Raw genomic sequence first — 14,456 nt, 5'->3', positions numbered from 1 at the left:
GCTGATGCAGGTATTCGAGAAAACACGGATAGTTTGTCAGGGTGGCTTGTAGAAGATGGATGTTCAAACTATCTATGTGAGGCTATCGAGGATATCTGCAGGTTATTAGTACTGCGGTTGGACAGCTCGGAGAGCTTCAAAGAGCTACCCGAATGGCATCACGCAATGGAGGGGGGATGACGACACGTTGGCGGGGGCGGGGCATATTGATAGAGGGGGGGAATTGTTGTGGTAGAGCCGGAAGCTGTGGAAGAGGTGATGGAAACTTCCGACGGAGATAATACAGAGGTCGACTGTTTGCTTCGATGCCGAGGTGGGACAAAAGAGTCGAATGTTGTCAGGGTGAGGTGAGTTTGATTTATAAGGGGGGGGTTTTGTTGGCGGCATCTTGCGTTGTACAACCTCGGTAGAAACCTGACGTGCTGAGGCGTCATGAGGTTGGGGGAGAATGGCTGAGTTTGATCCAACTGCATGGGACCTAGTTCCATATGTAGTATTAATGCTATCAAAGTATCAAAAGAAAGAGCAACTACCTAGTAGCAGGCCTAATATATGACGACAAGACGGGAAATTTAAACGTAGAGATCCTCTTGATTAGTGAAGCCTCGTCTGCTGTAATAACAGTCCAAGACCTGACCCTCCTGTCTTATGTCAGCAAGCCGCCTCTGATCTCAGCGGCATTCTGACAAGGGGGAGCAGCTCTGATCGGCGCCATCCCGCGCTTGAAGCTTGTTTTCGTCTTGGCTGTGTGACGAGGCTTCGTCTCATCTCACGACATAAGCTGCGTTTGCTGCTGCCCTCGGCGATATAAGCGGCCTTGTGTCACTCTTGTTTTGTTCTCATCTGTCTCTCTTTTAGTTGAGCAAAAGCCTCGACCTCTCAGTTCTTGTCGGCGCGGCTTCATCCCGGGCTTCAGCTGCCCCTCATTCAGCTCACCCTAAATTTCGACTCCCTCCCCCTTCTTTACATGAGCATCAGCTTCTACAAGGGCCTCACTCGCAGCATGTCCAAGTCTGTTTGCATCGTCGGTTAGTAGCATGCTAACCAGTATCCCTTGATTTGATCATCAGACGCATACTCACAGCTTCCAGGCGCCGGGCCTTCGGGTCTTGTTGCGGCCAAGACGCTCCTCCACAACGCACCCAAAGGGCACTTCAAAGTCAGCATCTTCGACAGCCAGGCGGCCATCGGAGGGCTCTGGCCGACCTCCAAGACCGACTCGGGGCGTCTCGTGCATCCGTTGATGGTTGCGAACCAGAGCAGGCACACGGTTCAGTTCAGCGACTTGGCCTGGGAGGACGATGCGCCGCAGTTTCCGCGTGCGTGGCAGGTTGGCCAGTATCTGGAGCGGTATCACAGCAGATATCTCGATGGCCATCCTGATTTTGAACTCCAGCTGAAGAGTCGAGTGGCCAGAGCTGAGAAGAGGAGGGATGGCACGGAAGGCTGGAGGGTCCGCATTGATAAGGGAGAGGGCGAGGAGACGCGGGATTTTGACTACTTGGTCGTTGCCTCGGGGTACTTTGGCAAGCCAATCATTCCCGAATGCTTCAAGAAGGCCAAGACTTCGGTCCCCATCATCCACAGCAGCCAATACCGAGACCTGAAGGGGCTCTTGGGAGAGGGCAAGCCAACGGGAGGCAAGATTCTCATCGTGGGAGGCCAAATGTCGGGCGTGGAGATTGCGGGCACAATTGCAAGCCATCTCTCGTCTGCCATCAACTCTCCAGAAGAGTCGAGAATTGCAGCAATCGACAAGTACTCGATATACAATGCGATCCAGCGGCCGATATGGGTGTTTCCCCTCTTCACTACTCCAGAGGTAAGATACTTTCGACACTTTACTCTGGCCATTGAAATAGATGCTGACACCGCCCAGCCCACATTCGCAGCAGCTCCCTTTGCTCCCTTGGACTTGGGCTCCTACAACATCAACAATCGACCACGGCCTTTGGAGAACACGCAGGGCCATATCAGCGAAGAACACGCCAACATGGTGCACACCATTTTTGAATCATCACTTGGTGATCAGGAGCAGTTCTCTCCACTACTGATGCCGAACGAACAGGAGCGAAATCAGCCAGCGTATCTTGCCGTCAGCGATTGGTACATGGACTTTGTGAGATCCGGCATGATCACCTTGTCCTCGGGCAAAGTCGTCTCTCTGGAGGATGGCCTCGCCACGTTAGATGACCATGGCGCGCAGATTGACGACATCGCCGCCGTGGTGCTCGCTACTGGCTACGATCCGTCGCCCTGTGTCGATTACCTGCCAAAGGAGGTCCTCGCTACGCTGCAGCACTCTCCAAGGCATTGCAACCAAGCGCTCGCCTTGGCCTTCCACGGCACCCATCATCCCGAAATCCCGAATCTCGGCTTTGTAGGCTTCTACCGGTCGCCGTACTGGGGAGTCATGCAGATGCACGCACGGTTTCTTACCGATCTGTGGACTGGTCCAACCGGCGAGAAGCTCGAGGCCCTGCAACGGAAACTTGAAGCGGATGAGTCCATCAGCCGAACGATCAGACTGCGAGACGACCCTAGGCTTTCACAGTTCCCCATGGGCGACTACATGTATTTGATGCAGGAATTCTCCGAAGCGCTGTCCATACCGATGCACGACTCCATCATGCCAAAGACGCCGACAACCTCTAGCAATAACCTCCCCCTCGATCCGCTTACGCCCTCTCGATATCCGTCTCCCAGCGATAGCCCCGAAGCCAGAGCCGAAGCCGAGAAATCGCTGAAGCAGGTACGCGATCTTACTGTCGAGTGCCTCACGACGCCCCGATTTGTCGCACGAGGCGTTTTCAGAAGCCTCCTCGGAACTTGGCGGCTCGAGCGAGACCTCACCAGTCGTCTTCCGTCCCATCCCAGTGGGAAGTTTGTCGGTACCGCGCAGTTTCTGCTCCGTGATCGAACTCCAGAAGGGCTACAATGCGCCTCTGATCCCAGCAGCGTCGACACTCGTGATGAGGATAGTGGCGGAGAGGATCTGGAATACTTGTACATTGAGGATGGCGAGTTTCAGACGACTACTGGCTTTGGCTTCAAGGCGACCCGACGGTACATCTGGCGCTACGACTCCAAGAAGGACATCATCAGCGTATGGTTCGCCAAGCCGGACGATCAAAAGCGCGCAGATTATTTGTTTCACGAAATCGAATTTGAGGCACCGCCATCGGATCCCAAGCTCCGGAAGAAGCAAGGTTGGAAGGCCAAGGCAGGACATCTTTGCATTGACGACTACTACAACGTCAAGTACGACTTCTCCTTCAAGGCTGTCAATCTGTCGACTTGGAGCATAGAGTATACCGTCAACGGACCGAAGAAGGATTATACCATTCACGGCACCTATGAGCGGATATGAGAGCTACTCTTCAATGCTACAGCAAGTTGTACATGATATGAGAATATGAGCACTGGTGATGTTACACTTTGACTCCGTCACTCGCTGCCAATTCCAGTCACCGTTATGGAATAGAAGGCAGATTCAGCATTAGAGCCAACTCCGTCATAGCACGCTCAGCACTTTGTAGGGCCCGGGATCCCTCGTGGATGTGTGTTCCAACTTGTTCATATCTCGCAAAAGCGCACATGTATTTATCCAAGAACTGAAGACGGCCTTGGCTCGTTCTGTCGCAGCCCAGAATTAGCCAATGGAGACCATGATGTAAGAGCATCACGAGGATGAACTCACCTTACGGCAGCATCCCTCAGCTCCACTAATATATCACGTCTCTCAGTAAACCCAGGCGATCCAGGACGCACGGTGCCATATGTTGAGCGATGTGTTTTCAACTGCTTTTTCAGGTCCCGCCATATGGAGTCGTCTTTCTTATAAACGGCATAGGGTTGGAGCAGTTCCAGGGGCCATGAACCTGGCCACTCGCATTTGTAAGTGCTTTGACTTAGAGCTGCGTACCGAAACCGAAGGTCTAAAAGGAGACGGTGGAGGTCCAGTATATTCTTTTGCAAGACAGCAGCTTTGTTCACTGCGTCAATAATGAGGTCCTTTGTTGGCGGGCTCAAGGCGCTTTGTAATGTTTGTGCAATGAGCCTGTCGTCGCCAGAGTCCTCGTCGTCGCCCTGAGTGGATTCGTCGTCCCTGGGGAAAAATGCCACGTCGAGGGGAGTTTTCCTCTTTGAAGGTGATGAGGAAGCCTGTATTGAGAGGCAGGCAAACCTGTTTGTGGTTTGGATGGGTGCCCTGCCGGGATGGACTTGAGATGCCATTGTGAGCGAGATGGGATCTTTGTTATGGGATGAAGATGGGGGGGGTCCGACTGGATGAGATCCCGGTTGATGAGGGGGGACGCACGGATTTAGTATTGCTCAAAGGGTTGCTGAAAGGATGTTGAAAGGATGTTGAAAGTGTTTGAAGGTATTCCTGGTGTCTTTGAGTAAGTGCTTGTTGAGGTTGAACAGCTTGAGCGTTTGATGTGAGGATGGGTGTTCAAGTTGTGTTCAGCCGGTCTGTTTACATTTATATATTCTTCCATAACCTTATCTTGTGGCTTTCTGAAGTAAACAGTCTAGATACTCTTTCTTGAAGCTTGATTTTATGCTTCGCGGCTTGGGCCGTGGCGTTTCGTAGCTGTTGCTGTGAGCAACCTGGTTGATGGTCCCGATGGGTTGGGTATGGCACCTTTCCAAGTTCTCAACAAGCTTTTTTGAACCTTGATACCTATTGAGACATCGTGAACTTAATCTCTAGATCATATCCTATGGGTAGTTGTCGTGATGTTTCGACTGTAAGATGCCAGTTTGGTCAATCATGGCGTTCTTTGTTCTTTTGATCGTGTTCGCAGCATGAAACACCAAGCCCATCGTCCACTTACACAAAGGAAACGCCACTCCTGGTGAATGTCATGACCAACAAAGAAATTGAGCGTAGGGTCTTAATGTTGTCAATACTTAAAGAACAGCAGCCCATGAGCGAATGTTTACATGTCTTCACCATTTGCTGAAGCATCTATTCTGCGGAGCGTCATGGCCTTGTCAATAGCCTCCGACGGGTCTCTTCGTTTACATCTTCAGGGAGTATTGCAAGACGCCACCGAAGCATCACTCACGTCGTCAAAAATGTTGGCCATACCACAGCTTGAAAGCCACAGAGAACAAGAATGTATTATTATTCGACAACGGATTCTATCTTACCTTGACATTGGAGACTTGAATCGCGCAATCCAGGCCTCGCCCCTGTTCCTCCAGGCTTTCCGGCCCCAGCGCAAACAGCTGCTGCTCTGCGCCCTCTTCAACACGCTTGGCATGACAATCTTGGAGGCTTTTGCTGTTCATCGAGCAACCAGCCTCGACTTCCAGGCTTCGCGCTCCAAGGAGAAGGTTGCTCTGTTTTTGGAAAGTCTCCGGAAGCATAAACAGAAGCCAAATTTAACGTTGGAGCTATGCACCTTCTTCTCGGAAGACGATCTTGTTCAAATGGCGACTTTTCACAACAAGGTTGTCTGGCCGCATGTCCAGCGCATCATGTCCGAGGAAACAGAGTTTTGCACCGCAAAGAGGCCTGATTCTGGCATGAGTCCTGCTCTTGTCCGTCTCTCGCTGTATCTCTACGTACTCCATGCGGCCCTCGGTTTACAGCAAGGGCAGTCCTCCGACTTGACGTTTGGAGTCGCGGGCTGCGGCATGTTAAGTGGCGATCTGAGTACTGGTTTGTCCTTGAGCCTTGAATCAAGCGCTTCCTCGACATCCAGGCGGCATGTTGGAATGATGCTTCCCCAACGAAGCTGACTTCGCCACGAGAACTATCGGCATGGGTGGAAACATGTTGAGAGTGGAGGGTCTTGCCTATATGCAGAGCGTTTGCTCAGAGGGATTGATGCTTATGATGTGGGAGGACCTCATGCTAGATGGTGTGCGAGGAGAATTAGCTCCCAGAGGATGCATATGAGATTCTTACTTGATCCCATTATGTGTGCCTTTTGTAGAGAATGCAAAAAAGGTTGTTATAGATGGTCTGTTTCCGTGCCCACCCTATTCCGCAGGAAGTAGAGCTGAAGCCTATTTACCCTTCTCTACCCTTCAACCCCCAGCATTCAATGACGTTTAACACGCCGGCAACAATGCCAGGATGCACTCTGAAGCTTTTCATAATGACGCAGAGCAGATACCCCCATCTTCTTGCGGCGTGGATGCATTGTTGAGCGAGACGTGCATGACATACCACCATGCAGCAAGATTATCCCAATATGAATGGCCTATTAAAACTCTCTACTGACCGTCCAGGATCATCCCATGGGACACACTGTGATATTAGACATTACATATATAGTACATAGTCATCTCTCATGAACGAACCAGCGACCCAGCGCCGTCTCGAGGAGCAGCAGCAGCAGCAGCTATCCCGACAGGAACGTGTAGACCCAGCTACACAAAAGCACCAGCACGGCCAAAAGCACCCAACGCAGCTCAATCGTCAGCTTCGTGCCCAGCCACCTCTGCCACGCCCTCACGCCTCGCGGACGATTCGGACAAGTCGCAGTGCCGTAGATGACGCAGCCCAGCCCGGGCCGCGATTCGCACTCAATATGCTCTCTCCGGCGTTTCATCAGGAGCCTACTCGGCTTCAACATCAGCATTCGACCTCTTCTAATCTGCCATACTAATGGGGGCGAGTGATTTGATGCACCATCATTGGTGAAAGGGGGCAGCATCTCGACTTACGCAACGCTGCCTCTGCAAAAGCGTAGATCCGTGCCCAGCTCGCAGTGCGTATGACTCGGACACTCGAGATGCAGGCGCCGGCGCTCCACCAGCCATTCTACCTTGAGGTTGATGCCCGTGTCGACGAAGCTGTGGAAATACCGGTTCGTGTATTTCAACGAGAGGGCATCCGGGTACATGAGAAGCCTTGCGATTTGCAAGTGGATTTCTGTTGGCAGAGTGAGAAGGGAAGCTCGTGGCTCGTGTTTGTCTGCTGGTTCCGGTTCCGTTTGCGGGATGCCGCGGTTGGGATCGGGGTGTTTTGAGGCGGAGGGAATATTGGAAATGGGCGACGATGGAGAGGGAAGTGATATCGACATATCGGCTATCTTGTTGCTCTAAGAAAAAGGCGATTAGGATGGGATAGACGGAGGGAATGAAGTTGTTTACTTCAAGACGGCTGCATCTGTGCATATGTGTGTTTTCTCTGTTTATAAACTTAATGGCTGCCTCCGTCATTATTGCTGTACCTGGTTTAAGCCAAGCCACAGAGCCCAAGGTCCAAACACGTACATCAGACGCATGGAGTCCTTCGTACCTGATCTTCCTAAGGTACCTTGCCTGGGGTGTAAGTCCTTCCAGGCCCCCCCAATACGAGGTTCCCCCCTCAAGTTACAGGAACCCCCCGAAACAATGGCCACGCGAATCCGTCCACGCGTATGCAGGACACACACGAAACACATCGAGCAAGGCAGCACCCATTTGTCCTGTTCAATGTTCCAGGGGGTACAGATCCGTTTGGGTGGCTGAGATGCTGCATGCGGACGTTTATTGGACGCTGGGGGTGCATTTGACAGCTGAGACCTGGTCCACCTGGTGGCCGCTAGGACAAGGCAGCGATCGAGGGCTTTTGCGGGTGCCTGGCGGACCCCCCTGTAATGGCTGTGAGATGCCGTCAGATGAGGTTCGATCATCGGGGTAGTATTAAGAGTCCATGGATGGGGGAAACGTGGCTTTATCCTAGAAAGTTGATATATGGCGTCTTTTTGAGTAATTATTCCAGGTGATTGACAGCACATATCGGGCATGAAGAGGACACGCCATCTCAGCAACAGCTGCTCAACAAGGGGGGGGGGGCTTTTCCCTACCAGGAGCGACTTACATACATGCCAACGCCACCATGGCGGGACAAGCCGTTTGCTACAGTAAGGTATGTATGTATGCTATTTTTGTAGCAATATGAAATCAATTCTCCATGTAAGGGAGGCGAGCGATATCGGCACCACAAGCGACTTGCTCCAAAAAGCACACTTCGAAACACGATGGCGCTGTGGGCACGACAGTACATGTAGCTATATCGCATTCATCTCCGCGGTTCGCCTACTTGGATCGAACGAGCCGTGCGGTGCGCCTGGTCAGCTGAGAGAGAGAGCGTTTGTCTGGTTTTCAAGGGCTCTATTAGATCTTCTTATGTCTATCCATAGTGTCGTCGTACCGCAATTGCTGTTGCTGATTGTGCAAGAGAATGCCTGGTGAGCTCATCGCACGACAAGGCTGAGGAGGCGAATTTGCATGTGAGACAGGCTTCAGAAGGTTGACAATACTACTAGTAATACTCTCCACCTCTCATTCGACTGCGAAAGATCAAGTATGAGAATGGAAGCGGCCTTCAAATGGCATCGGCCCTTCAGACGCCGCGGCATGTCACTGCCAACAGCCGACGGGCTCCCGCAGCTCTTCGTCTCCCGTCCGGCCGCTTCTTCTCCAGCTCTTGACATGCGGAGAAATAAATAACAATACATGTACATACAGCTGCCCTCATCAAACGCAGGCCTGTGGAGTCTCGGAGCGCGCGCCACTTTCTCTATGGTCGACTCAAATTTCACCTTGCGCCACAAGTGCAATCTCATCTTTGTCATCTCGCGATCTCTTCATTCCCTGACATTGAGTCTCACCGGATTCTCTTCCCTTTCAGCCTGACGGCTTACTCAAAGTTGGCAGATGAAGCGTGGCCTTGATCAAAATGCCGAGAAAGGTATGCTTTCCAATTTGCCATTGACGCGCTCTCACGTTGACATGATCCCCAAGTTCATCACCCAAGAGGTCAAGGACCAGAACCGTGAAAGTCAGCGGCGATCACGAGCACGGCGCCTCGAACTCATCAACGACCTCAAGAACCAGGTGCAGGAATACCAGCGGCGAGGCGCATCTGCCTCTCTGGAGATGCAGAGACTCGCCCAAGCAGTGACCCACGAGAACCAGCGATTACGAAGCCTCCTCAGCGAGCGTGGCGTCTCCCAGGAGGAGGTCCAGCGTTACTTGTCCGCCTCTTCAGCTCCGCAGTTCAAGTTGTCTGATGCCTTGTACCCGTATGAACCGGGCTCCTTGAGATGCGAGGCATGCGGCAGCACGTCTATCCTTCGAGAGGCGCAACCGGCTATCATAACAGGAAGACAATCGGACAGTTACCACAGCTCACCACAGCCCATTTCCAACGGCCTCAAGTCAGTCTCTCTATCCTCTGCATCGCCGGAGACGAATCATCGCGGCGACTCGATGACTGTTGATGCAGCAGCATTGGCCTTGCCGCCAGTTAAGCCAGCTGTGGTTAGCGATGCCATTCCTGAGTGCGCTCAAGTCGAATCAGGACCCCAAACTTGCCATTCGAGAGACAATCATCAGGCTCAACGTGGCACATCTCTTTCGGATGCAAACGACACACAAGACAGCGACGAGCCAAGCTCCCATGCCACGGCGTCTTGTCCCAGTCCAAGTCACGCACGCAATGGCCTCGGCCACACCGATGACATGGAAACATCGTGCGATACCGCGGCATCAATCCTCGTGGACCTTCATCACCAGGTCGACCCCCAGCGAGCCCGCGCCGCCCTCGGCTGCAAAGGATCGAGCAGCTGCACTGTCAGCAACATCAAAATCTTTCAGCTCCTAGACAATTTTCCAGAGTGATTCCAAGTCTATTGTTCTTGACAATGTTCCCACTACTTCCACCCCCATCTACGGCAACCCAACGAAGCGCATACACCAAGCCCAGCAGAACAGGCACTTCGATCAGAGGCCCGATCGTGGATGCCAACGCCTCGTCGCTTTCCGGGCCAAACGTCGCAATGGCCACCGCAATGGCAAGCTCGAAGTTGTTGCTCGCCGCTGTGAAGCTTTGCGTGACAAGGAACTGATATTCAAAGCCAAGCATCCGACACATGCCCACCGTGGTGAAGAAGACAATGGCAAAGTAGACAATAAGCGGAGCGGCAACACGGACAACCGACACGATCTGGTGAACCACTTGGTGGCCTTGTTCGGCAAACAAGACCAGGATAGTGTACAGCAGCCCGATCAGAGACCATGGCGAGACGAAGCGGATAAAAACTCGCTCATACCATGCCGGTCCCGCAATATATCGAAGGGAGAACCTCGTCAGAATAGCTGCACCCAGGGGGATGCCTAGGAACGCTGCGACGCTTGTAGCGACGACGGAATACGATATCGAGACGACCTCGCTTTCGTCGCTAATGACTCGGAGGAAGAAGATGGCGAGCGGCGCGAAGAGGACCATTTGCAGGATGGAGTTGACTGCTACCAGGATGGCGCAGTAGTCGTTGTTGCCGCCGGCGAGAGCATTCCAGATGAGGACCTTGAGCAGAATTGTCAGCATTATCCCTCTATTACATGTCTCGAGAGAATCAAGGCGTACCATGGCGATGCATCTACCCAGACCCACGAGGATGAGGCCGATTCGGAGATGGCTCTTGTCCGGGAGAAATGCCCACGAAAGCCCAAGCTGGGAGATGGGTCAGTACACCAAACGAGACGCGATGTGGAAGTGAATCTGACCATTAAGAAGGGAGCAATGATCCAGTTTACAATGACGCTGAAGCCAATCTGCTTCCAGAGATCCCTCTTGGTCAGGAGTTGGTGCAGAGACTCGTACTGAACCTTGCACAAGATGGGGTACATCATGACCAGCAGTCCAACGGCTGAACAACCATTAATATCGGCGAGTTTTATCATAGCAAGGAAGTGTGGAACTTGCCTATGGGAACAGAGACTCCAACAAAGGTCCCCTTTGCCAGCGCCGGCGACATGGACGGGACAAAGTTGCCGAGGATGATGCCGATGGCCATGGCAAGGAATATCCAGACCGCTAGGAAGCGATCCAGCAAGCCCAGAGAGGCAAAAGCAGAGAACTTCCGCGTATCCTTTGCATTGTTGCCGGTATTTTGCTGGGCTTCTGGCTCGAGGGATGACTTTTCGCTTGCCATTTCTGTGTCTGGGGGCTGTGCTGCTGCTTTAGGGTCGGACATGGTCTATAAGGCGTGAATGATCAACTGCTAATGGGGAAAAGACGTGAAATCAACAGCAAAAATCTCCCCATAAATAATGCGAGGAAACAAAGCAGATGAATGGTTTTGCTAAAAGAAAAATCAGGCTTCCTTGTTGTATATGTAGAAGTGAATAATACAGCAGCTCTATTGGCAGCAAATCACGGTGTTGAGGAAGACTGGGGGCGATAACGACAATGGACCAATCAGGTGCTGGGCATGACACACTCCCGTCTCCCTTCAACTACTACCCTGAAAAATCATTGACTGAAGTTGCTATTGAAGATTATTAACAAAGATGGAAAAGGAACCACGTGGGTTCGAGGCTGTGGTAAGAAAATAAATGTGATATCTCAATAGGGCCAAGACTACTGTATTGCTGGTTGCGTATTTGTAAGTCAAAATCTCGAGTGCCTCATTAAGTGATGGAGCATATGGCTGGGGAGTATAACAATCAAAAAGAGACCCTAGCAAGCCGGACTATAGAAACAAGTAGAAAAGAGCTCCAATCTGGAACATGATCAAAGAAACCCAACCTAGAGCAACAGCTCCAGCTCCGTTGGTACCGTCAGACCCAGAACCTCCCGATCCCGACCCCGATCCTGGGCTAGATGCACTCCCCTTGCCCGTGATATTCGCCGAAACATTTGGCACCCCAGTGCTGTTCGCAACATCCTTGTACTCGATCCCTCCAACCCACACCTTGGCAATATCGCGCGTGTTGGAAATGTTGGCCAAGGGGTTGCTGTTGAGCAAAATCAAATCAGCCCGCATGCCAGGCGCAATCCTGCCCCTATCATTCAGCCTGTGGTGTTGAGCTGCCAGCTCAGTCGCTGCACGTAGGGCTTCCACCGTCGTCAAGCCTGCTTCTACGAGATTCTCCAGCTCAAAATGCAAGGTGAGACCAAAAGGGACCGAAATGTTGGCATTAATGGTCCCAACGGCATCTGTGCCTGCTAGAATCGGGATTCCAGCAGCGTGAATGGCCTTGACGTTTTCATAGACATTCTCGTAGCTGTCCGGACCCCCGATTTGATGACCAGTGAACTGCAACAGTACAGGGTTCGAAAACGCATATCGAGCAATATTCATAGTCGGGGTGCTCCACGTAGCGGGGGACTTGCGAACGGCCATGATATTGGAAGCGTTGATGCGGCCGTTTGTAGGAATATGCTGGATCCCGTCTGTTCCGGACTTGGCTGCTTGTGTCCAGGCATCGAGGTCGGCAGCATGCGTCATGGACTGCTTGCCGAGGTTGTGAACGGCTTCCACCAGCGAGTTCTGCAGCGCTTGGCTTGGCCCATTCGCTTCGGCGGTGATTTTGTAAAAGTCGGAGCCGTTGCCAAAAGTGTACGACACCACCTCGGTGGCATTGGCATCTGGGTAGATGAGGTACGGGGCAGTGAGGTTGAAGGTGCGAGAATGCTGGCTGCCGGGCCCCGTGGCGGGGATGCCGGCCGAGACGAAGGATGCCACGCCTTGGAGGTTGTTGCGGAGAGGTGCGCACTGGGTGTAGTTCCGGCAGGACATGACCATGGCGGTGGTGACTCCGTACGAGGTCAGGGCTTCGAGGCCGGCGACGTCGGAGATGTGGACGTGGCAGTCGATGAGGCCGGGGATCAGGACGCCGCCGTTGCCGTCGACGGTGGTTTGGATGTTGCTGGTGTCGTTGCTGATGTGCTCGCCGTCGATGATGATGGTTTGCAGGGGAGTGAGTCTGGTGCCGTCGAAGACGTGGACGTTTGTGATGGCTGTTTTTGTTCGGGGGGGTGGTTCATGTTTGCGGATCATGGCGTTGGGGCTTGGGATTCGCTCTTGGAGGAGGTGTTCTATGCAGGCGAGGGTGCCATATGAGAGCACTGAGGCGAGCGTGAGGAGCTCAACCGGCTTCATGTTGGGCTGGATGTATATCAGACAGAACTGAGGAAGGGGAAGGAGTATTGTAAAGAGTGTATAGAAGAGTATGACAATGCTCGTTTGCCGTGGTTGTGTATTGCCAAGAAGAATGGATATCTTGGACTTATATATCCAAAGAATTCCATCTCGAAGTCACCTCAATTGCTTCCATCATCAGTCAAATTCCATCCTACCTACATATTGAAAGACATCACTGAGCATGTTCGTACACTAGGCTTGAAGAGAACAACATGCCGTGCTCTTCAGCCTGCCCTAGGGCTGATGCATCAATCAACGTGTAACTGCAGCGAGGATCAATCAGCCCAGCTATGGAGGGATTAAACGAGCAACACATGGACTGAAATTTAACTACAGACCTCTCACTCATTTGGCAAAGGGTACGAAGGCATTCCTGCCAACTACCACTTCGTTCGTTACCAAGGACCGCAAACCTGCAGAAACATGCATATTGAGAAGCATCTCCTCTCTCCCACCTCATTGGCCAGCTCACCAGGATCCCAGGCTAGCAGGGATGCAGCTCGTACACCAAGTCAGAGAAGGATAGCTCAGGGGGCGAGCCGCTGCCATTACTAGGTATTTCCGGGGCAAGATCTGACGTTGCTATTCTCGTACAGCCTCGTGGAGCCTCGAGTGGCGCAACTCCTCCTCACGCAACTCCGCCAACGCGCCTCGTCTGACGGCTTTTACCTCTCTGTACAAACGGCCTCCAGCTGCTGTAACTGCGTATTGTCTCATTTATGTATGCCATTTCTGGTCCCTGTGCTTCATAAATGCAACGGCCTTGAGCGCCACCTGAAAGCGGAGTAAATCGGACCTGGGAGTTTCATACCTACATGTACCTACGCAAGCCCTCGTACAAGTCGTTGCATATACAATCGCCAAATTAGTGGAAATGACTGGTGGTGGCTCGCGGACATTCCACCACAAGTCCAGAAACGGTTGTGGCCGTTGCAAGAAGCGGCGCGTCAGGGTTCGTCTGTCCTTTACTTGCCCCCCTTTCCCTTTGCAAGATTCATGAAATAGAGCGACGCTCATGCGATGCGTAACCCGGATAGTGTAATCTGCAGGCCCCGAGCTGCTCCAACTGCACGAGACGAGGCGAGCTTTGCGACTATCGCTTCCTCGGCAGCGATTCCATCAGCCCCTTGAATCTGTCTTCTAGTCATGCTGCATATGTCAGGAGACGCAGCCGCAAGAGTGGTTCCTCGTCCCCAGAGGCGCCGCTAGTAGTAGGACCGATGCCGTCGTTTACGGCGCCGGCTTCCCACCCTCTGCCGGATGTCGATGCTGCGCCTATAAGAGCGGCGTCTCGCCCTGTGGTGGATAGCATGGCGCTGTGTCTGTTACGAGACGATGAGAGGCACTTGATCTCTGATGAACTTGTCGGCCAGACGGATGCCAGCGACTTTCTCGAGCACAACATGGCCATGATATCAACCCTTCACAACTCCTCCACCAGCTCCCTACTCAAGAAGGATTCCAACAAGACAAGGTCTGATCTATCAGCATTCCAGCATCAAATCGCAGCCTCAA

At 52.5% G+C, this 14,456-nt stretch overlaps 7 protein-coding genes across 7 annotated transcripts; 3 read left to right on the top strand and 4 right to left on the bottom strand.

Annotated features, from left to right (window-relative positions):
* Nucleotides 1-1,003: 1,003 nt before the first annotated feature.
* TRIREDRAFT_104203 (uncharacterized protein) lies at nt 1,004-3,370 on the top strand (the record flags this gene model as incomplete). The annotated part of the gene is made up of 3 exons (XM_006962808.1): nt 1,004-1,028; nt 1,092-1,822; nt 1,880-3,370. The coding sequence occupies 3 exons, from the start codon at nt 1,004-1,006 to the stop codon at nt 3,368-3,370; spliced, it is 2,247 nt and encodes a 748-aa protein (XP_006962870.1).
* Nucleotides 3,371-3,473: 103 nt separating this feature from the next.
* TRIREDRAFT_104202 (uncharacterized protein) lies at nt 3,474-4,236 on the bottom strand (the record flags this gene model as incomplete). Its single annotated transcript, XM_006962583.1, has 2 exons — nt 3,474-3,636; nt 3,701-4,236. 2 exons carry the CDS (start codon nt 4,234-4,236, stop codon nt 3,474-3,476), a joined length of 699 nt encoding a protein of 232 aa, XP_006962645.1.
* Nucleotides 4,237-4,950: 714 nt separating this feature from the next.
* On the top strand, nt 4,951-5,914 carry TRIREDRAFT_104201 (uncharacterized protein; the record flags this gene model as incomplete). The annotated part of the gene is made up of 2 exons (XM_006962807.1): nt 4,951-5,674; nt 5,751-5,914. The coding sequence occupies 2 exons, from the start codon at nt 4,951-4,953 to the stop codon at nt 5,912-5,914; spliced, it is 888 nt and encodes a 295-aa protein (XP_006962869.1).
* A 448-nt stretch (nt 5,915-6,362) lies between these two features.
* Nucleotides 6,363-7,046, bottom strand: TRIREDRAFT_104200 (uncharacterized protein; the record flags this gene model as incomplete). The annotated part of the gene is made up of 2 exons (XM_006962582.1): nt 6,363-6,579; nt 6,688-7,046. The coding sequence occupies 2 exons, from the start codon at nt 7,044-7,046 to the stop codon at nt 6,363-6,365; spliced, it is 576 nt and encodes a 191-aa protein (XP_006962644.1).
* An 800-nt stretch (nt 7,047-7,846) lies between these two features.
* TRIREDRAFT_104199 (uncharacterized protein) lies at nt 7,847-9,170 on the top strand (the record flags this gene model as incomplete). Its single annotated transcript, XM_006962806.1, has 3 exons — nt 7,847-7,876; nt 8,151-8,240; nt 8,668-9,170. Coding segments are annotated over 3 exons (623 nt in total), but the record flags the coding sequence as incomplete, so codon positions are not given.
* A 515-nt stretch (nt 9,171-9,685) lies between these two features.
* On the bottom strand, nt 9,686-11,089 carry TRIREDRAFT_45343 (uncharacterized protein; the record flags this gene model as incomplete). Its single annotated transcript, XM_006962494.1, has 4 exons — nt 10,718-11,089; nt 10,519-10,661; nt 10,379-10,465; nt 9,686-10,318 (listed from the first exon to the last, which is right to left on the bottom strand). Coding segments are annotated over exons 1-4 (1,134 nt in total), but the record flags the coding sequence as incomplete, so codon positions are not given.
* A 384-nt stretch (nt 11,090-11,473) lies between these two features.
* On the bottom strand, nt 11,474-12,899 carry TRIREDRAFT_104197 (uncharacterized protein; the record flags this gene model as incomplete). Its single annotated transcript, XM_006962581.1, has 2 exons — nt 11,474-11,486; nt 11,707-12,899. 2 exons carry the CDS (start codon nt 12,897-12,899, stop codon nt 11,474-11,476), a joined length of 1,206 nt encoding a protein of 401 aa, XP_006962643.1.
* Between the last annotated feature and the right edge of the window lie 1,557 nt (nt 12,900-14,456).

The sequence above is a fragment of the Trichoderma reesei genome (assembly GCF_000167675.1).
Source record: "Trichoderma reesei QM6a unplaced genomic scaffold TRIREscaffold_3, whole genome shotgun sequence".
In the NCBI taxonomy this organism is placed as follows: Eukaryota; Fungi; Ascomycota; class Sordariomycetes; order Hypocreales; family Hypocreaceae; genus Trichoderma; species Trichoderma reesei.
This window is presented reverse-complemented; position numbering and strand designations above follow the sequence as displayed.